Source organism: Megalopta genalis, chromosome 7, assembly GCF_051020955.1.
Source record: "Megalopta genalis isolate 19385.01 chromosome 7, iyMegGena1_principal, whole genome shotgun sequence".
Taxonomy (NCBI): domain Eukaryota; kingdom Metazoa; phylum Arthropoda; class Insecta; order Hymenoptera; family Halictidae; genus Megalopta; species Megalopta genalis.
The window spans coordinates 8,794,500-8,816,825 of NC_135019.1; the positions used below are offsets into that span (position 1 = coordinate 8,794,500).

A 22,326-nucleotide genomic window follows, 5' to 3' on the forward strand; every position below is an offset into this window, starting at 1 on the left:
TAAATCCCAGAGAAACGGCGTCATTAAAAATTCCTTCTGCTGTCGCGCTGAAATGATTTTACCTCGGAAAATTTCATGAATATGCGTATCATGGTCGGAGTGCGCCGAAAAATATCCAGGCGAAGCTCGTGGTCCTCTGAAAGTAGAGAATATGGAAGGTATTCCGAACGCGTATAAACGTGAATAAATCGAGAAGATCGTTTGTATAATTCTCAGGGGCCCTAGAGGGCCCTCTGGTATTTATTTACCAACGCCTCGGCAACTCAGCGGCCGTCCGTATAATAAGTTTGTAACAAGTATACTCTCGCTCTCGCCTCGCATCGTCCACACGCACCCGCACGCACCCGAACCGAGCAGTCGACCTCTTGCACCCTCGCCACCCGCACACTTGTATAATCGTTATTATTTCGTTAATATTTCGTTCTCTAGTCGTCGCCGTCGTCGATCCTCCGAAATTGTTCGCTAAGCGGCCGTTCTCACCGCTTATCGGGCGAGCGATCGACGCGAGCGGATCCCATCGATCCTTCAAGGAAGCCGCTCGATCTCGCTCGTCCGATCCGGTGACATAGGTACGCGTACCTTCTTCGTATATATGCATATGTATATTCCGTATATTTATATTTATAATAATATATGCATATGTATACGTATGTATAGGTATATACAGTCAAGGTTACATCGCGACGGGGGCGTCGATCGGCCTCGATCCTCCTCGATCTCGGATCCCGAGACGCCCCCGCGCTGTCTCCGGGTTTATTATCGTTCGTTCGTTCGTCGCCTATCGCCTGTCCACCTGCAATTATACCGGCTATTGTCAACAGAGTCGACGAAAAGGGGCCTAGGAAACGGACCCCTTCCCTGACTGCACCGTTCCCGATGGATGGACTCGCTGCCGCGTACCCGACCAACCCTGCACCCTCCCCTATAGCCCGCTGTCCTTCGGCCGAAAGCACCGTATAAATGGCCGACAACGCTCTATCTACCCTCTTATCGCGGTATTTACAACGAGATTCTACATACTCGCCTAGAACGCGCGACTATCATCGCCGTAACGAGCCGGACGCTGAGCAGCAGAGGCCGCGGCCGGAGCCGGCAATTTCGGCCAGGAAGTTAGAAAATGTCGGCTTTGCCCGGAACTTCGGCGATTAGACGCTGTAAGAGTGATCATAATTTCGTCGGTCGTTACGGGGATGACGGCGCTTTTGGGAGCTTGCACGCCGCTCGATGTTCTCCTTCGGCGATCGACTGTGGACGATTGCGCGTGTTTCTGATCTTTCCGGGAACTTTTTGGAAATAAAAAGCAGTATCCATCAATTGTTGCTAATATACAGTCTACTGTGACGACTAGACTGCGGATTTTTATGGAAAATAAATAGTGTCTGCATTAATAGCAATACACAGCAGCTACGTGCACATCCATTTTTTTCAATAATTTTAATGAGTCGATATAGGAATATGACGGCGTTTGCAAATTGTTTAAATAACTTTACCGTTTTGCATTTAAACTGGTCATTTCTCTTATAAATGCATAAAATCCGCAGTCTAATGATGATATATATCGTAAGTACGTAAAGATCAACAGCTCGTGGATAAGAAATTATATCCAATAATTGTGTTAACAGCCGGAAAGGAATGATACCACGCGTCATTTGAAGCAACTTTTTCCTTAGCGAAAATGCAGTCCGCGGCTTCGTTTACGAGTTATTAACGAAAAACGCTGACCAATGAGAGACGAGCTCGGCTGGCGCAATGCGGCCGAGCCAACGAGCGGTCGAAGTCCAGTTCCGCTGATTAGCTCGGCCGTCTGGCGCTAGGTTCGCATCTCATTGGCCAGCGTTTTTCGTTGATAACTCGTAAACGAAGCCGTGGATTGCAATTTCGCTAAGGAAAAAGTGATTCGAAATAACCTCAGGAATCATCTTTTTCCAGTTGTTAACATAATTATCGGACATCCTGTGTATGAGAAGTTTCTCTTTTGGCCTAATTTTTGTAAGATACACCGATTCGAAGTCTTAGACTTTGCTCAAAGATCCACAGTCCATTAATTAACTTCTACACTGTGCAATTCGACTTTTAACGACTCTAAACTTTCAAATTTGTTCTTCTCGTCGAGCTCCGTCCAAGCACGGCAGCAATAATTATTTAAACAGTCCAAGCTCGAGTAAACAATTATCCTCCGTTATATCTCTAAAGCTTCGCGAAACTGTTTATCTTCGTTTTATGTTATTGCGTCGATTCGCGAAGCTTGAGAGCGTGTAAGTTTCGGAAACATACACCGTGTACACAATGGTTATAATACACGTTCGACGTGTCTGACTCTGTCCAGCCTTTTCTACTGAATCTCAAATTAATCGCTTTCATTCGCCTCGTGCTACAATATTTTAGCGAACGAGGCAAATATCGAAAATTTCCTTCCGCGAATGCGAATGTCCCAAACGGACGAGAGAAAAGAAATTGCACAGTGTAGAGTTTCCACCGAATATAGAAGGCCCGGCGCAAGCCGGTAGCGCAGAGTTGCACAAAAATTTCGTCCGTTCTTTACGATCGAAGGGCTCGGTGTGGTGGAAAAAAAGGCGCATGTCGTATGCGCTGGTACTCGAAACACTGGAGCGCCCTTCGTTGTTCCCATTATTATATTCCATTGTCTCTCCCTTGGAAGCGGATACATCGTAACCGGAGCCCGCACATTCGTTTCGGTTGATTGTAATCAAGTACCGTTTCGTTATCATAACTGAATAATATCGTCGGCGAAATGTTTATTCGCACGAGGACCTGTTTGCTTTTCGATCGCGTTGTGCTCCCATTGATAATACACACCTTTCTCGTTCCTTTCATCGCCATTCTGCGCGTCTTAGGGATCCGACGTACGTTTTTCATGCTTGAGACAATATTCAAGACAATATTCGAAAATCCGAGGCAGGAAAACAACCAAAGCTGACGATTCTCTGACTTGCTCGGCGTAAAATGGAACGACGAATTTTAAGTAGTCTGCGAAGGCAATATTTTTCACGGCACAATAAAATTGTAATTGCTTTCATCAAACTTGAGAAATGAATTCTTCCCACGATTTCCCTTCTGAAAATTCGCGCTATAACGACATAAATCAGTTCTCCATCGAGCCTCTCAATTATGAACGACAAAGTAAACTCAACGAAAAATCTCACAAGCTATTGCTATTGCAAGCTCTGCGTTCCCGAGCAGAAATTTCTTTCCAGCTGCGAATTCTTTCGTTTCTACGATCGATCCGCGATTATTATCGCAGAACGATGCGAGACGATCTTTCATCGCGCAGTTTCAAGAATCGCGAGCATGCTTTCATCAAACTTGAGAAATGAGTTTTTCCCACGATTTCCCTTCTGAAAATTCGCGCTATAACGACATAAATCCGTTCTCCATCGAGCCCCTCAATTATGAACGACAAAGTAAACTCAACGAAAAATCTCGCAAGCTATTGCTATTGCAAGCTCTGCGTTCCCGAGCAGAAATTTCTTCCCAGCTGCGAATTCTTTCGTTTCTACGATCGATCCGCGATTATTATCGCAGAACGATGCGAGACGATCTTTCATCGCGCAGTTTCAAGAATCGCGAGCATGCTTTCATCAAACTTGAGAAATGAGTTTTTCCCACGATTTTCCTTCTGAAAATTCGCGCTATAACGACATAAATCCGTTCTCCATCGAGCCCCTCAATTATGAACGACAAAGTAAACTCAACGAAAAATCTCGCAAGCTATTGCTATTGCAAGCTCTGCGTTCCCGAGCAGAAATTTCTTTCCAGCTGCGAATTCTTTCGTTTCTACGATCGATCCGCGATTATTATCGCAGAACGATGCGAGGCGATCTTTGATCGCGCAGTTTCAAGAATCGCGAGGATGAACGGTTGCTTTCGATCGCCGGATCCCATAAAACAGCCGGTTCCAGGCAAACAACGTTCGAATGATCGCGCATACATCGCGCTCGCCGGCTCGCGTCAGGCCTGTTCCAAGCTCTCCCTTTCACCGCGCATCAAATAAACAATATCTGGGACATGAATCGCGTCGCGGTTGCTTATTCGACTATTAATTTTCTCTTCCCGACATCCCGTTGGATCGAAGCGCAAAGCCGCACAGGGTTTCCGGGCACACGCACGCGCGTGTACACACCGCACAGAAGCACACACGACACACGCACACAGGACGTACTACACACGTACTCGTGCACGCACACGCGTTCCGAGGGGGTGAACCACGGGCTCCCCCTTTGCCTTTATTAAGCCTGATTCTCATTAGAGCGACGCTCGCACCACGTTCGAGGAAAAGAAATTATCGATTTCAACGGGAACGGTAACGTCGACGGAGAAACACAGGATTTGAGCGATGCTGTGAGTGTGAGTGTAGTCTGAGCAAGGAGCAATATTCGACCGATCGCGTAATCGCGCAGATTCTTTTACATCCAGTATAGCAGCTTCGAAGATATTCGAACACTTATTTTTAGGTTTCCAAAATATCGTCGATGTTTTAGCTGACGCGATCTTGTAACAACGCGTTGTACGACCATAAACTTTGACGCATTTTAAAGTTTGAAGCTTTCTCTTTACAACGATGTATATAAATTTACGATACGATGATTCTTTTGTCATTTTACGGAGCTTCGAATGAGAGGCATACCGCCAACTTTGTTCAAGTGCACCGCAAGGATCGAACTCGATTCTCGTTTCTGCTGCACGATTAAAAAAAATCGTATGTCAAGTTTTTCGAAGTCGTACACGGGAAGCTTCTGTCTTCAAATCTACGTTAGATTCGATCGGGAAAAAAATTGTTGGACGTCTTTCCAGGTATTTAAGATCGTAACATCGTTTTTTACATCTTAACAAAATGTGCCTTCGAATTCCCACTCGCTACATTATGTCTATGAAGCTTAGAAGAAAACGAAAGACAATCAACGAAAATAGAATCTTCGAGTTTCAAGATAACCGCAAGTTCATCGTCGTACGATTTTTCGTTACGAAATGACAACGGTTCGAATATCGACAATTTTTCGAAAATCGCGTACAAGCATTCGAACGATTCTCGCTGTTATTGTATATAAAAAAATTACGGGACTTCATGGTCGGTCGAATAGCGTTCGTCGCCAGCGTGGTGTGTGAGCGCGAGTAATGCGAACCCGGCTTTATCCTCTCGTCCGACTGTTTTCTGTTTTGCGTGCGAACCGAGAGAGATCTACTAAAAGCGACGTCCCACTTTTGCGTCTCCTAAAGCGACCTCTTGCGTCTCGCGAGCCTCTCCCGCTCGTTAAACATTGAACAAGGGTTGCGCCGGGGGCGGGAACGCGTCGCCCACCCTACTCTGTGACCCTTACGATCGGTTCCTGATAGCCGAAACCTTTTGACGTCCGGTTTGTACCGGGAGGAAACGGGTTTGTTGACAGTGCCGGACCGTAAACAGAAGATCACCGTTGCTGGACAAAGTCCTTGGGACCTCTCCTCGGTGCTCGAAAGATCGCGAAACCGTCCAGAATGGAAAGCAATTCGTTACAACGTGTTAATTTATCGCGTCTACCGAGTCTGCTAACTTTGAAACGCCACTGCACGCTGTATCTGGGAATTGGGACACTCTTGGCAATTCGAGTAAACGCGAGGAACTGTTAGAGAGCGGGAACGCTTGCTTCTAAATTCTCGTGTCGACGTTTTCGTATGTAAAGAAATATGCTCGTCGCCGAAATATTGCAATGTACAGTTCATCGACCGTGTGTAAATGATTTTTGTATAGCGTTCATGGACGTATGTAATTGTAATCGCGTTTCAACGCTAAACCCGCCGAGCATTAAAGATCGCCGAACTTTGTCGCCGAAGCGTGTCGCCTTCTAAGAATCACAAGAATCACGTGTCTACCGATCATAGACGTCTTGCTGGTTTTACTATAACGCGTGTTTGGTCGCAGTAGTTTGCTCGATCGTTCTCCGCGAAACGCTCCATAATTTCAAGAAAATTTGAAGAAAACAATGTGCAACCGGCACGATGGGTTTAGCGTTGATATTACAGTAATGTCTCTGTAATTGAAGCTCGGATTGTCCATAAAAATAGACAATTTTGGAAAAGATACGATTGTTCGAGCCTCGTGGCTCGTTTTTTATGGTTATCGATTATCAACAACTATAAAAACGAGTTGCAAGGCTCGAATAATCGTATCTCCTCTTCCCAAATTCTCCATTTTTGTGCAAATCTGAGCAGTAATCTGTACAGTAATGTCTCTCTAATCGACGCCCACATTGCAAGTCTATTATTCAAGTCGATTATTCAAGTTAACACGTTCCGTGCCACGTGTATCATCGATGGTACACGCTTGCATGTTTACTTAGTGAACTGAACAAATTGTTTACAAGAAATTTAGAACCGAAGAATCAATTTCCACCGCAAGAATGGGCGTTGATAAGTTTTTGTTACGTTGTTATGTGTACGAGAATTAATAATTGCACGTAATACATCAAGTTTTAGTAAAATATCAAAGTGTGAAGATTCGAGTAAAAAAAGCTCGGCACGGAACGTGTTAATTCATTCGAGAGAATGTTACAGTAAAGAGTAAGTTGGGGAGTAAATTCTCCCCAATTGTCCTTCAGCTTGTAAGCTAAAATGGACAATATGGGAAGAGAAGATACGATTATTCGAGCCTTGCGGTTTATTTGTATAGTCATAAATGGTCCACAATTATAAAAACGAGCCGCAAGGCTCGGATAATGCTCTTCTTCTCTTCTCAAAATTGTCCATTTTTGTGCAGAATCCGAGCGTCGGTAAGGGAGACGTTACATCGTGCAGCGTAGGAAGAATTTTGGCGACATTGCGCGTTCGCATTTCCTACAATCGTTCAACTTAATCGAAACGAGCATGTCCAGTAATTGACCCGTTTTCAATAAGACACACGTATAAATAGCACCCACATGTTTCTAAATTCATGCTTCTCCTAGTTCGATATCAAAAAACCTAGCACAGCTTATAAAGAATCATATGACGCTCGTTTTGTTCAAATAAAGCTAACATGTGTCCCGGAGTAATCCGCCGGCAGTGCACGCTCTTATATTCGAAAAAATCAGCCAGCTAGCATGCAAAACGGACGGTAAATCATTGAACGTGTCGCGTCGGACAGTGGAACCCACCGACCCGTGTTTCCTCCCGTTGATTTATCGGCTGGTACGATAATTGCGGCTCAGCCGAAGGCAGGCTTGCCCCAAATCAAATGTTCCGGCCATTTTTTAATTCAGATTTTAGCAACGCGAATTGCTCCTCCACGCCGGCCAAAGGAAAACACGTGCACCCGATTCCAATTAAACATCGCAATCACTGGTTCCGGTCGCTAATGACCGCGCCGCGGATTTGCCGCGTTTATTATAAAATAACACCGAAAACGGAACTGTATAATGATTGAAATGACTACAGGGCAGATTACATCCGCTACTTGCTTCTTAACATTGACTTAGATCATTTTTACTTCGCAGAATACAGTGGACTTCTGTACAACGCGGGGGATAAGTTCCGCGTAATAGGAAATCACGTTATACGTTATAAGATTGAGACAGATATCACCGATTAATTATTTTCATTAATTAATTGATTACAATAAAGATATCGATGAAATCGAATTAATTGAATTAGCAAATTGTTCTCGTTCCAGTAACGAGGAGGAGAACATAGTCCAGACTTTTAACGCACCAAAGCAACGTTTGAGTTTAGAATATATAAACAAAGGGTTACAAATAGCCAAAACGTTAGAAACACATTTTATGAAAATTGATTCGTCAATAGAGCGACCTACGGAATTTAAAAAAATATTGAGCGATTGACTATCGAATGATCTTTCCAATCTAAAAATGATCTGGAGAAAGAACTGTTTTTAATCAACGATAACAATCAAGACGAAATTATAGATCGTTCAACCGATGAATCTGTACAACCGATATTAACAAGACAGCGTCGTCGGAACTTATTTGTTGATACTTCCGATAGCGAATAAATGTTAAATAGCGAAGCGTATATTTTTATTTTGATTAAAAGTTCGATAAGATTAGTTTTCTTTTATATCTTTAAATGTGTATATTTTTTATAAACTGCTACTTCGTCAGCTTCGAAAATCAGAAACAATGTGAAAATTAAATTAAACTTAAATTTATCTCACGCGTTTTACGGGACTGTTTATCGCGCTGTACGAGCACCGCAATTTTTTCGCGGCGTTATACGAATTCGCGTTTCACGGGAGCGCGTTGTACGGGAGTCCACTGTGCTTCGCGCAATCGCGAAGAAAATCAGCAGAACAGATACGGAAATTATTTATCTCTGATTTTAACGAATTCCGTCGACGTTCGCTCGTTTAGAATAGCACACCGATCGCGATCCAGCCGATACACTAAATTAGAGTTATCAGAGGCTCGCGAGACGAGAGTATCTCCGAAAGTTGGCGTTCGTTTAAAGGATTCACGCAGGTCGTTTAGGAAGGTTCAAGCATCTTGAATGGTGCGCTACTTAAATATACATTTACGTAGTCTTACAGTTTCTTTTCTTTTGTATTATGTTACACGCGTGGCCGGGGTCAGAGTGCGTTTCAAGTAATAAAATATATATATATGTATATGAATATGTATATATGTATATACATATATATACGTTACGTATATCATGTATATGTATACACGCGCACGGGTATGTATATATATATAAATATATATATATGTATATGTATAATTGCACGCGTTTAGTGTTCGTCAAGTGTGTAGTCGGAGAGGTTGAGCCATCGTTCTGCTCTACCGACGGAGAAACATGGGGAATTACCGTCCCCCTAGGAATAGGCTTGCCAACAATCTACGTGGAAACTAAACGGCAACAACCATAAATACACCGCGACAATTTACAGCGCCGTTTCCGCTTCGAAAAGAACAAACGAAGTAGGACGCCCGCTACTCTGAGAACGCAGCACCGCCGAGAGATCGGCGAGGAATTAATTCCAGGGATTCTCTCCCGGGGAATCCCCGAGCGTCGATAGTTTGAAACACCCTGAAAGCTCCGTATCCAATGCGAGAATCCGATTTCCGTCGAAGCGGACGGAATTGTCGAAGCATTTCGAAATTCGTCCGAATATCGCGCGTCCGCCGAATTTTGCGCAACGAGTGTTTCGCTTTTTTGGAGGTTCGCGGAGCTTTTCGGATGTTCGGGAAGGGACGAACGGTACCGTCGCTTGGTACAGTCGTTGGAAAACGTCCCGAACCATCGACGCAGCCCCGTCGGTACCGAGAGCAGTCTCGTCCCAGACGAGGTACAGCGGGTAGACTCGACACCCAGTGACATCCATTTCGTCACCGAAAAATGGCTTTTCAGAATTACGTGGCCGGAAAGTTTGAAACCTGCGCGACAGCATCGTGTGCCGTATTTTTAGAGCCGACGATACTGTAAGATGCAAACGAAATTTCTGTGCCGCAGTCTCGCGTAGTTCGCCGGCCGACTGTTTCATTTGAGCAGAGGCCGCGAGAAGACTTCTGGCTTCAGCAATGTCGGTATTTCAGAATATGCGAGACGAAAGCCGATTCGGTGTTGTCTGTCTACTCTCCGATGCCTCGTCCGCGGTGTCACGGCACCAGGAATGAGGTAGTTCTCCGCGAAACTAGTCACTAAAGCAGGGTAGTATTGAGCGACGGTACATTTCTCGTCGTCGGTAAGACAGGAACGCTTTCGTGAGCTTACTTACTAGCTAGGGAATCGAATACGAGAGGCCCGGCGCAGCGTGCCTCGGGGAAAATCGATTTCTGACCCCCGCCACAGTATCGGCGCATGATTCGTTCGCGGCTTTACAAGCCGGCGTCGAGACGAGCTTCGCGGTGTTCCCATCGCCGGCCCTCTACGGATCCGGAGGAATTTCCGCGGCGACCCGCGCGATAACAGCCCCGTTCAGCCGGGATCAGAACCGCCGGCGAACGAAAATCGTTCGCTCGCCGCGGAAATCCTCGGGCGGCGACGGCAACCGAGCGCGAACGAATCGCTTCGCGTGTTTCCTGTGCCCCCGGCGCTCGAAAAAAGCATCGAAAAACTGAATCTACGTGAAACCAGAGTAAAACCGCTCGTTGGCTGGCCACTTCTAAGAGGCCTTGATATGTTCAATTGGAACCACCGTGTGTTTTGTTTCTCATTGTCTCCTCGTAAACGAAATACCCCGTTCCCGAACGAATACAGTAATGTCTCCCTTACTGACGCTCAGATTATGTACAGAAATGGACAATTTGGGAGGAGGAGATACGATTGTTCGAACCTTGCGACTCGTTTTTATAGTTGTTGACAATCGATAACCGTAGAAAACAAGGCTCGAACAATCGTATCTTCTTTTCCAAAATTGTATATTTTGTGGACAACCTGAGCGTCAGTAAGGGAGACATTCCTGTACAGTAATGTCTCTCTAATTGACGCTCCGATTGTCCACAGAAATAGTCTTGCGGTTTGTTTTTATAGTTACGAATTGTCAACAATCATAAAAACGAGCCGCAAGGCGCGAATAATCGTATTCTCCTCTTCCCAAATTGTCCATTTTTGTGGACAATCCGAGCGTCAGTAAGGGAGACATAGCGCCGAGCCGCGGCTCGTCGCTCCCACCGAAATCATTCGAATGCGCTCGCACCTCGAACAGCTGTCTCGAGGATGTTTGAGCCGGAAAAAATAACGGCGTCGCTCGTGTAATCGATTCGTAGGGCCGTCGTGCGACGCCGCGTCCTCGCCGAGGATTTGTCCGTTGACGGGACGTTGTCTCGCGCGAGCTCGCGCGAGCCGATCGACGGGGTCGCACGAAGGCCCGCGAGTGCAACTCATTGGAAGAAAACATATTCCCTGCGTCTTAGCAATCCCGTCGACCTCCGGGACTGGAAATCATCGTTCCCGCAACACTCTCATCCGGGCTCGATTTATCGCCGACGCTCCTCTCCCGCAGCCTCGCGAAGCCGCGAAGTCGAAGGATCCGTTCTGCTCGACGTGAATCAAGGATAACGGCCGCGAGTCTGTGCGTGTTTTCACGTTTGTGCTGCAATAATTAACAAAGCTTAGCACCGGTGAAACGAGCCGCCTCGCCTGTTCCTCCGGTCAATTACAATTCGTGTTCCACGCGAAAATCACCGAACGGTTGAACCGCGGAACGGACGGGGCTCGGTGCCTCGAGAATCCTAAACTCTCTCTCCCTCGTGCGGTGAAACCTGTGCGCAGATTCTCTTATACCTACAGAGCTCTCTCTTCTCTACGTCTATGGGCGTTGTGCACAGATTTGTGTGTACGCGTCGTAACCGTCGAAAGCAAACGAACTCGAACAAATTCGATCGCGAGCAGACCGCGGACCGCGGCGAGCACCGTCAGGGAAGAATACTCGAGAGCGCGCGACGCGCTTTTGTGAATTATTTTCGACGCGAGAAATGAAATTCCGTTTCATCCGCTGCTGGAAATCTCTTGCCGGGTGCCCGCCGACGGTCTAATTACGAGGGTCGGCCAGCAGAGGAAGTATTTGCCCCGTGGGTCCTTTGCGAGGGACAACGCGCGATAAATAAAGGATATCCGTGAGCTCCGAGGGGGGAGGATGGATGGCTGGGAAATTTTTATAACGTAATCCGGAAACGCGCGGAATCATTCTACGAAGGTACAAATACTTTCTTTGCCGGGCTGTGTAATAGAATATTCCATGGGGGGGGGGGGGAGAGCCGTGTCAAAAGAATTCTGGAGCAGAGAACGACTTCGAGGACGACTTCTCCTTGCTTCGCGAGGCTGACGAAGCACGTTCGCGACTTCGCGATATCCTGCGAGCCTCGGCCGCGCATCGATCGATCGATGCTCCCCACCTAAGGGATCGATTTTTACATCCGCCGGGATCCAAACACATTTTCTCCTTTCGCTCGACGCGAACTAACATACACATGTACACGTACATTGGGCATATATGTATGTATATATATATATATATATATATATATATATATATATATATATAAATATATAAATATAAATATATATACATATGCAGGGTGTCCCAAAAATGTCTCGCAATCCGGAAATGGCGGGTTCCTCGGATCATTTGAAGCAACTTCTTCCTTTACAACAATTTTCTCCGAGGCATCGTTAACGAGTTATTAACGAAAAAACAGTGACCAATGAGAGGCGAGATCAGCCGGCGCGACGGCGGCCGAGCCAACAGCGCCTGCGGTCGAGCCAACGGCGCCAGCGGTCGAATTCCAGTTCCGCTGATTGGCTCTGCCGCCTCGCATCAGCTGATCTCGCCTCTCATTGGCCAGTGTTTTTCGTTAATAACTCGTCAACAAAGCCACGGATTGCATTTTCGCTAAGGAAAAAGTTGCTTCAAATGACCTCGGGAACCTCCCATTTCCGGACTGCGACACATTTTCGGGACATCCTGTATATATGTATACATGCATTTTATGTATGTATGTATATATATTTATGTGTGTATATTTATATATATATATATATATATATATATATATTTCTGTATAGGTATACGCGGGGTGACACTGTTATGTATACATATATGTATATATTAAGAGGGAGGGCTGTTCTACGTGCGTGTTATGTATAACGTGACATTTATACATTCGCCGAGTATGCGCCATCACCCTTTTGAGCGACGTGCTCGTGGATCGTAAACTTTATACATTATTGCTTTGCCGATAGCCACGTCACGTACATCCCGATCTGGCTCACGTTCGTTCCACTTTCCCGACGAAATTCAACTAATTATACGACGCCCGGCCAGCTTAATTCCCGGCCGTTTTTACGCGTCGGAGTTGCCACCGGATATCGAGCGGCGAACATCGGAAACCTTTCCGGAACAAGGATCCGTCGCCTTCGATCTCGGCGTCCGGCGAAGACGCGATTACTTCTCGGCTCTCATCCAGAAGCGTGTTTTACGTCGACGTTAGAATCGAGGGAACGCGACGAGCGTCTTCGTTTTAGAGTTTACAGCAAGCGTTCTCTTGTTCCTGCTTCGGTTGCCAGCCGAGAGATTCGTAGAAAAATTCAGACGTTTCTCGAGAGGATGATTTGTTCGACGAGTCCCGAGCCCGTGCAGCCTTCTCTACCGAATCGTGATCACTATTTTTATTTCGACTTTATTCGATTTTCATCATCGAATCGAGCCGCAACCGCGCGAATGGTGATCTCGCGTGTCCGACTCCGGTCAGACTATTCTATAATGAATTTTTAAGGAAAGATTTCGAAAGATTTTCAGTTGCTATTGGATCGAGTCACAGAGTTTGCGATACTTGAAGTTCCCGTTTAACGATCTTTTCTGCTCGAGCATTACAGCTCAATCTAATGAATTCTGAATTAAACTTCTGCAGCGATCTTCGTGGATTTTGTATCTGACATTCGAACGATGTCGCTTCGAAACTGTTGCGAAACGGCAAGTATTTAAGTAATGCTCGATCTGTCTGACCATGGCGATCCTTCTCTATCGATCGTAGATCGAAACAACGTTCGCAAGTTATGATGCCCAGTTTACATCATCGGACGAAAGCACAAACTGTGTGACTTCGAAACAACGTCTGCAAGGCTTGAACGATATGTCCGACTTCGATCAGCTTTTCTGCCGAATATCCAACTAAACTTTTCAAAGAGAGATCTTCCATTTCGAATTGTTACCTCGGACCACAAATCGCGACACAATGGAACAACGTGTAAAGGAACTTGATTGATATGTCCGACTACCGTCGGCATTTTCTACCGAACGTTAAGCTAAGCTTCCCGAAGAAAGACGTTTCGCATTACATTATTGCATCGAGCCGCGAACCGCGTGACTTTGAAACAACGCGCGTAAAGAGCACTATCGATATGCCTGGCTTTGGTCAGCCTTTTATACCGGATCCCAAACGAAACAGCTCCGCTAGCAGCAGTCTTTTCGAAGACAGATCGTTATTAATTTTTACCTACGGGAGAAAGCTCCCACGAAGTCACCTGCTATCTTCGTTAACAACAGTTAAATTATTTTTCGTCCCCGGACAGGACCGGAATAAACATTTAATTTCTCTAATAAATTCAATAGAACTCGAAACATTTGCTACGTACAACAACATCGTCTTCGATTTCGTTCGAACTTTAGCCAGCAGAACTGGAATCTGATATGTTCGAGGTGTCGAGTGGTTCCAGCGGGAACGCGTGCTTCGGGTATGCGTTTAAAAAAAAAAAACGAACGCGAGCCAGAATCGTTTCGATAGCCTCCTCTTTGCTATATTTCGTTCTTCCTTCTTTTTTTTACACGGACTCGCGCGAGGAAGCGCGCACAATTAATTCCCCTAAACTGACGAAACCCTCCTAATCGGATTCCCCGACGATTCACGCTCCGTCGTCCCGTCCCGCAAACCATTCTCGCCTGTTCATCTTCTCCTTCCTTTTCCTCCTCCTCTCCTCTCCGCGGCCGCGTTTCGTTTCTCGTTATCCGTCCGCTTGTCGCGCGGTCAGCGTGCAACGCTTACTCGCGAAATATGTCCTGTCCAGCCCCCGTTTTTCAGCCATAACTCCGCCCCCGCGAATAAAAAAAATCACCGCTTAAAACGATCACTCTCTGGATCCGTTTCTCGAAAACCGATTAGCCGTCTCCAAGGAGAAACCACAAAATTATACCGGGTCACTTTTCATTCATCGCGGACTCGGCGGAAAGCGCGCGCGCGCGTGGTGTTTCAGATATTTATGAACACTGAACGGAATAAAATGGTTACTTCCTCCTTTCGCTCCGCGAGCAGACTGCGCAACGGACATTTAAATGCAAATTTTGATGATTCATTCACCGAAACTACAGTCGGATAGAAATATTAAACGAGTCCGGCGTTCCAACTCTTTTATTCTCTGCTCAGCGTTTAGCGTACGGTCCTCTTAAAAATCTGCGGAAATTTTTAATCGTATCAAGCACTGTTGACGCTTCAAATCCGCTGACACGGAGAATGATCAGCAGACCGCGGATCTTTGTGCGTATCATTCGTTTAACATTTTCCGAGCGCCGGCACACGTTTCCATTAACCCGAGAAAGATAACCTACGTCGCAGAGGCGCCTGCGAAGACTGTTGATTTTTGTTAATTTTTCATAGAGGTCTAGTGATTTAAGTTTAAAATTACTTAAAATATAAAAAAATATAATATAAATGCATTTTATTTTTACAATAATGCCAAACCTTTAAAATGACTAGATTAACTTAAATAAATATCCATTGTTAGTATAAAATTGACGCCTTAGAAAAGCATGCGCCTCTGAAGCGTATGGTTATCTTTTACGTACGTTGTCATATGGTTATCTTTCTAGGGTTAAAGGACATTGAGGACGTTTTCGCTTTACTTCTGCGATGAAGGACACTTCCACTGTGTTTACACAGAAAGGTATCTCCCCGAATGAAAATTAATCAACACTTATACTTTGCTTTTCCAGCGAGCCGTCTTCTCAAACAAAAGTTGAGAACTCTAACGCGAACTGTTCCCACGATTACGAATCTCCTCGATCGCAAAATCATAGAATCGTCTGATTGAAAATTGTCCTAAAGTTATTCTAAAACGATCCGTTTCAAAATTTTCTAATCTAAAATTGTCCTAAAGTTATTCTAAAATGCTCCGTTTCAAAATTTTCCAATCTGAAATTGTCCTAAAGTCATTGCAAAATGATCCGTTTCAAAATTTTCTAATCTAAAATTGTCCTAAAGTTATTCTAAAATGATCCGTTTCAAAATTTTCCAATCTGAAATTGTCCTAAAATTATTGCAGAATTATCCGTTTCAAAATTTTCCAATTTGAAATTGTCCTAAAATTATTGCAGAATTATCCGTTTCAAAATTTTCCTAAAATTATTCTAAAATGATCCGTTTCAAAATTTTCCAATCTAAAATTGTCCTAAAATGATTGCAAAATGATTGCAAAATTTTATAATCTAAAATTTTCCTAAAATTATTTCAAAATGATCCGTTTCAAAATTTTCCAATCTAAAATTGTCCTAAAATGATTGCAAAATGATTGCAAAATTTCCTAATCTAAAATTTTCCTAAAATTATTTCAAAATGATCCGTTTTTCAAAATTTTCCAATCTAAAATTTTCCTAAAATTATTCCAAAATGATCCGTTTCAAAATTTTCCAATCTAAAATTGTCCTAAAATGATTGCAAAATTTTCTAATCTAAAATTTTCCTAAAATTATTTCAAAATGATCCGTTTCAAAATTTTCCAATCTAAAATTTTCTACCCCAAAACCTTCCGTTCCGAAATTTTCGAACGTACAATTTCCAAATCGATAAAAAGAGAAATGAAAAATTGCGAAAAACTGCAAAAAGCGACCCGGTACAATATTTAATTGGCTGTGGGAACCGTTGAAAGAGCGATGTACACCGGTTTGTCCCGTGGCTCGAGAGCGGCCCGAAATAATTCCGAAGCGATCGAATCGTATGGAACGAGGCGATCGGTGAAGAATTTCCCGAATTTCCGAGGGAGCGCGTTCGCGGCGCGGCTAACCGGAATTCGGAAAATTAGTATTCGGCACGCGTCGGTCGCGCGGCGTCGAGATTATAATCGAGCCGACCAGCGGGGACGAGGTGTTACCGCTGAATAATTTGAGGTCGTGCGTTCCGGCGTCGTTTGTAAACGTCACGCGGCGCGCGCGCGGGGGCTGGGCTGTTTAGAAGTTTCCCCGGTTTTCCGCTTCTTTCTCCTTTCCGGTGACAAATCGACCGTTTTAAAGCGGGTGTCTCTCCGCCGCGAGGAACGCCGTCGCGGAATTATCCCGCCCGCGCGCGACACGCTTTATCACGCCAACGGCCGAAACATAATTAAACCGGATCGCGCTCTCGCGTGCTCTCTCGGAAAGTTTTCTAACCGTCGTCCGTCTCCGTGCGTCGTCGATTCGACACATTTTCAGAAGAAGAGTGGCGCGTGCCGGAAAAACGTGCTGCAAATCGTCGTTGTTTTAATCTCCCGCCTTGCAATCACGGACTCGTTCCAGACATTTTTCAATGATTTCAACGCTGGATTCACGGAACACTAAAATCAGCCGTTCTACAGGGTGTCCCAAAAATGTCTCGCAATCCAAAAGTGGCGGGTTCCTCGGGTCAATTGAAGCAACTTTTTCCTTTACAAAAATTTTCTCCGAGGCACCGTTAACGAGTTATTAACGAAAAACAGTGACCAATGAGAGGCGAGCTCGGCTGGCGCGAGACGACCGAGCCAATGAGCGGAACTGTCGAGCGGTCGAATGCCAGCTCGCTGGCGCGAGGCGGCAGAGCCAACGGCGCCAGCGGTCGAGCGGTCGAATCCCAGCTCAGCTGGCGCTGTTGGCTGGGCCGTCTCGCGTCAGCCGTACTCGATTCTTATTGGTCACTGTCTTTCATTAATAACTCGTTAACGATGCCTCGGAGAAAATTTTTGTAAAGGAAGAAGTTTCTTCAAATGATCCGAGGAACCCGCCATTTCCGGATTGCGAGACCTTTTTGGGACACTCTGTATATTAATTTATAAAAGTAACGACAGCACATTTCTTCTGATTTTTAACAAGTGTTATCGTAATATTTGCCGCGAGTGACACATATTGAATAAATAACTCGTAAATTCGTCTTTACGCGCACAGACTGAATAATCGTAAATTAAGAAATTAGTGACCCGTCGTTTCGACGCGAACCTAGCGTTAAATCGGTTCGAATTAATTGATTATCCTACTGTTGCGTGAGCAGAGCATCGGGCCTTGAAACGAAGTAGTATATTTTGAACGACGTTGCAAGGCAAAGGAGGAATTTGCGCATCGATCTTCCGTCTCAGTGTCGATTTGACGGCAAGGAACGAGCGAAGCGAAACGAGAGAACCGCGCGCGAGAGACGCTCGCCGTCTTGTCTCGTCCAAAGGGACAGTACAGTTTCCCCCAGCCTCGCCTCTTCGTCTTTGTTACAACGTTATTAACAATCTACAGTTATATCTATACACTCGAGCCTCCCGCGACGCCTGAAACGCTCTTTAAATTTAGCTCTGAACTTTAACAAACACCTAATGGTCCGATACAGGAGGAGCGTTCGCTTTTGCTAGCCTATTTAGGTATACCATAAATTAGCGGTTGTCATTTACAGACTCTACGGTGCTTCTTCTTCTTCTTTTTTTTTACACGCGCTGCGCCGTTACCGGCGATCGGGGATCATTCTCTTCCTCGTAATCGGTTTTGCGATCGGACGAGCTCGGATCTTGACGCTCGCGGCGTTATGGAGTTCGGTGGAAAAAAATGAGGTGGGGGAGGAGGGGGGAATTAAGTGAAGGAGCCATTCGAGTTTCTAAAGAGCGGAACGAGCACCGTAAAAATCCCGCGGCACCGAAACTGTTCATTTAATAAATCGTGAGTGACTAGACCGGATTTATTGAGATGATTAAGCTTTTCTCGCCGCGGCTGACACTGGCAGCACTCTCCGTTGAATGCCATTGAATCCGTTCTGTGCGAATGTCTTTGAAAAAAAAAGAAAAATGAAAATAAAATGGCGCGATTCGAGTGCCAGAAATATTTAACGGAGCCTCGTTTTTAGCTTTTAATTCGCCGGCGGAAGAGTCGCGACGAGGATCGAATTTGATTTAAACTCGGTTTCTTCAAATCGGTCCATTAAAATGCAAATCTCCGCAAAATTGCGTCAGAAGGTATTCCGAAATCTGGCCTGAAAAGCAAACCAAATTCGGCATGCGGTTTAATCGAATGTAATTGAATCAATTCTATAATTGGTGTTGCAGTGACGTGCCCGTTTAAAGAGGATTCGACCGTGCTATCCAGCTTTAAAGCGAAACCCGGCGAAAAATCGCTGCTACAGACGGTGGCTCGTATCTTTGCCTATTGTCAAAAATATCTTTCACCGAGAATTCTTCGATATCTGCTCTACAACGTGCTCTTTCGAATGCAAAAAGTCCTGTTTTAAAAGGTCGACTAGTTCTCTGGGAAAAAAATTCGCGAAGATCGACCATCGAGGCGATTTAAATATTCTCTTTGCGACCACAGCTGCGAAAGGTACTTTCTACGTATTTTTACCAATTCTCAATAATTCTCATTGAAAATTTACCAGCGATCACTTAAAAATGTACTCTTCCAAACGCAAAAATCCCTGATCGAAAAAGTGTACCAGTTCTCTGGAAAAAAACTCTTAAACGTCGCCAAAATTCTCCCGTAGCTTCGAAAATGGCACTTCCGTGTATCGCCTCTATTCTCGCCAATTATCAACATTTTCCATTGAAACATTTTTGACAACTACGTCGAAACGTGCACTTTCAGATACGGAAGGCGTTGTTTCGATACGTCTGCCAGTCTCGGACGAAAAAATTCGCAGAGCTCACCGAGCGCGAGGTCTAAACGTTAAAACCGCGAAGGCGCCGTTTCCAATATGTTTCCGTTTCGGAAACGATGTCCACGGTGACCAAAGCTCTTGCAGACGGTTCGCCGTCGTTTCTAATGACCGTTTCCGGCCGGCTGCAATATCGCCGCTGATCCAGCACCGGGAACCCGGTGGCGTGTTTGGACCGGGGCCCGTTCCCTGCATATGGGATCCCCTTATTATTGGGCCACGTAGCGAGGCGACGGTGTCGCGGCAATAAAAGTCCGCCGCGAAAATGCAACCGGCGCGGAATCGAGCTCAATATCTGCCCCCGGTCCTGTAACAATCGATTCGGTAGCTAAGGCTCGTTCCGCTCGCGATCGAATGGCCCTCGTAAATGTTTCGTGCCGGTTGTATCGGCTCGTTTCCGGCGCGTCTTCGAGCGCCGTTCCCGCTGTAACGAGCGTCGAAAATTCCGCCGGCTCCCGACCATAACGTCCTATCGATGCCGCGAACGGACGCGGCGGGCTGGACGTCGATCCGAAACGTTCCGCGACTAGGAACCTCGTTCGAAGATTCGCTCGAGCAAACGGCGATCGAAAAAACGGGCGTCGGGGGGAAAAAAGTCTCGTTCCCGAGGCGACCTGCGCGCGGATAATTCATGCGGAACTTGGAAGAGCGCGTTCCGGGGAGCGAAGAGCGTTCGCGGATCCACGACGAAATGCGCCGAGAAAAATAAACCGGAGTAGAAATCGAATAGTGGGTCAGCTTAATCGAGTTGGTAATGACTTTCTGCGATTTTGCTAGATTTCTCCACGCAGACTGTGTGGATTTTCGAGTCTCGGGCTTCGAGACGACGGGATTGAGACATATTTATTCGCAAAATAGTAAAGTTACCAACACGGAAAGTGCACTATGATACAATATTTTTAAGCTCGTTGTGTGAAAGGATACAATAACCAACGCAACAATACAGACGAAAGTAACAAATTATTTCCGGACTCGATAAATTTCACTGCAATAAGCCGGTAATTAAAAACGTTATATAATCCTAGCTCGCGATCCGGGTTAGACCCGAAACACCGTGGAAGGATTAAAGAAACTATTTAAAAAATGATAGAGCGTTTACGAAGTCAATGTGGTTAATTTTGAACGTACCATGATTATCGGTAGTTCTACTCGAGTGGATTAAAAATTGAAAAGGTTTGAACGTGTGTAATTGCAATCCCGCGTCTCGCGTACTTAGTTTTCGGTGAATTCTTGCTATCATCGAATGCACGAGCATCCGCGACACGGCTGACGGATGACGGCCAAATGTCCGCATGAATATTTTCCGCGCGAAATTGGCATATTCGGTGTCGCGCCGATCGCGAATAAGCGGAGCCGGTAGATCGGATTTCGGGAAGACGGGGGATCCTCGATCGGCCGGCTAACGAGCCAGAATTCTCTACGTATCTGATCCACGAGGCACGAAGATTAGAGCCCCGTTAATTAGGTGCGCCAGCTCGACTCTGTTTCGTTGATGCACACACGCCCGAGGCCGTTCGTTCCTCGGTGTATCCGAGCAACGAATATGTATGTATGTATATATTTATATGGTTTCCCTTCCAGCTTTTATTCCGGCCTGGACTCCGTCTTCTTCCTTCCCAGCTGCCGCGACTCTCGTTCCTTTCCCTCCTCTTCTTGTTCCTCTTGCCGATTCCCCCGTTTCGCTTCAACGATGTTCGCTTCCTCTTCAATCGGTGTGGGTGACGGTCTGTGGCCCGTGTCACGAGGCGATCAGACACGTAGACGCCGATCGAAACAGGCCGAGGACCGAGAGGATCGCTGCGAGGAGGATGCTCGACCTCCCGAGACCGGCCGCCTCGTTGCTGTAGGGTAACTTGACCTCGACCTCGGCCATCTTGAAGATCGAGAGCAGGGGATGCGTGTGGACCTCGTGGTGCTTGTTGTTGATCTTGTCGCTGAGGTCCTGGAGCATCGCGGCGCACTCCTCCTGCAACAACAACCCCCGCCGTGCGTTATTATCGTCGTCCAATGGCAAGCGTGCCATCGTTTATTTAGAATTTTCGGTCGGAACTGTTCGTTGTTTGTCTACGTTTACTCGGGTTGGCATCGTATCGACAAGAATTTATCGAGTGGAAGAAAGTTCTATCGTTGCTAAGATTAATGTTTCAATTGGGAAAGTACTTTTTCATTTTATGAACATTTGTCGGCTTGCGGAGATGCCGAGAAACGTGTTGCGATTATTATCACAGTAATTTCTCCCTAATTCGCGCTCAGGTTGCGCACGAAAATGGAAGAATTTGGGAAGAGATGCGATAATTCGAGCCTTGCGGCTCGTTTTTATAGTTACCGATTGTCAACGACTATAGAAACGAGTCGCAAGGCTCGAATAATCGCGTCTTCTCTTCCCAAATTGTCCATTTTTGTGCGCAATCTGAGCGCGAATTAGGGACTTTGCTCGGTAGTGTTATTTTTTAACACTCGAACGGCGGTCCTTTTCGTCAATAATATAACCGAATATGCTCGGAATCATTTATAATGTTATATAGCAATTGCTTCGACACTCTTTTTAACGCCAAAGCTACCGAACAGTAACGGTGACTGGTGTCATTAGCTCATAAAAATGAGATCACATTTATCTAGATTTTATAAATAGATTTCACATATTTCTAAAATCTAGACAATAAAAATTATAGAATTGCAAAATAAGAAACTAGATATTTTGACCGTGACAGGTTTTCGGGTTAAGGTACGCCTCGTGATCAGCTAATAAGCAATAATAATACAGCTACAGACTTTAATGAAACATGCGAACGTTTCAATTAATTGCCAGCAATCGGATGGCCCAATAACAATATTTATACACTGGGTCTGTGTATCGATACTCTGAATGCTAATCACTGTATCGACCACGAAATTCAATATTTACTGCATTGTATGCTTCGCTATTATATATTATATATATATATATTATTTTTATTACTACTACTCAATGAATAAAACCACCGCCTAACCTTTCTTGCAATTT

General features: G+C 45.3%; 1 protein-coding gene across 3 annotated transcripts in view; it reads right to left on the minus strand.

Moving 5' to 3' along the window:
- Window positions 1-200: 200 nt before the first annotated feature.
- The window catches only part of Gfrl (Glial cell line-derived neurotrophic family receptor-like), a 595,741-nt gene continuing 573,615 nt past the window's right edge, over window positions 201-22,326 (minus strand). For all 3 annotated transcript variants that reach the window (XM_033485389.2, XM_033485390.2, XM_033485392.2), the window contains one exon: window positions 201-21,288. In XM_033485389.2, the coding sequence (XP_033341280.1) occupies window positions 21,061-21,288 (228 nt within the window). In that variant the 3' untranslated portion in view covers window positions 201-21,060. The remainder of the gene's footprint in view (window positions 21,289-22,326) is intronic.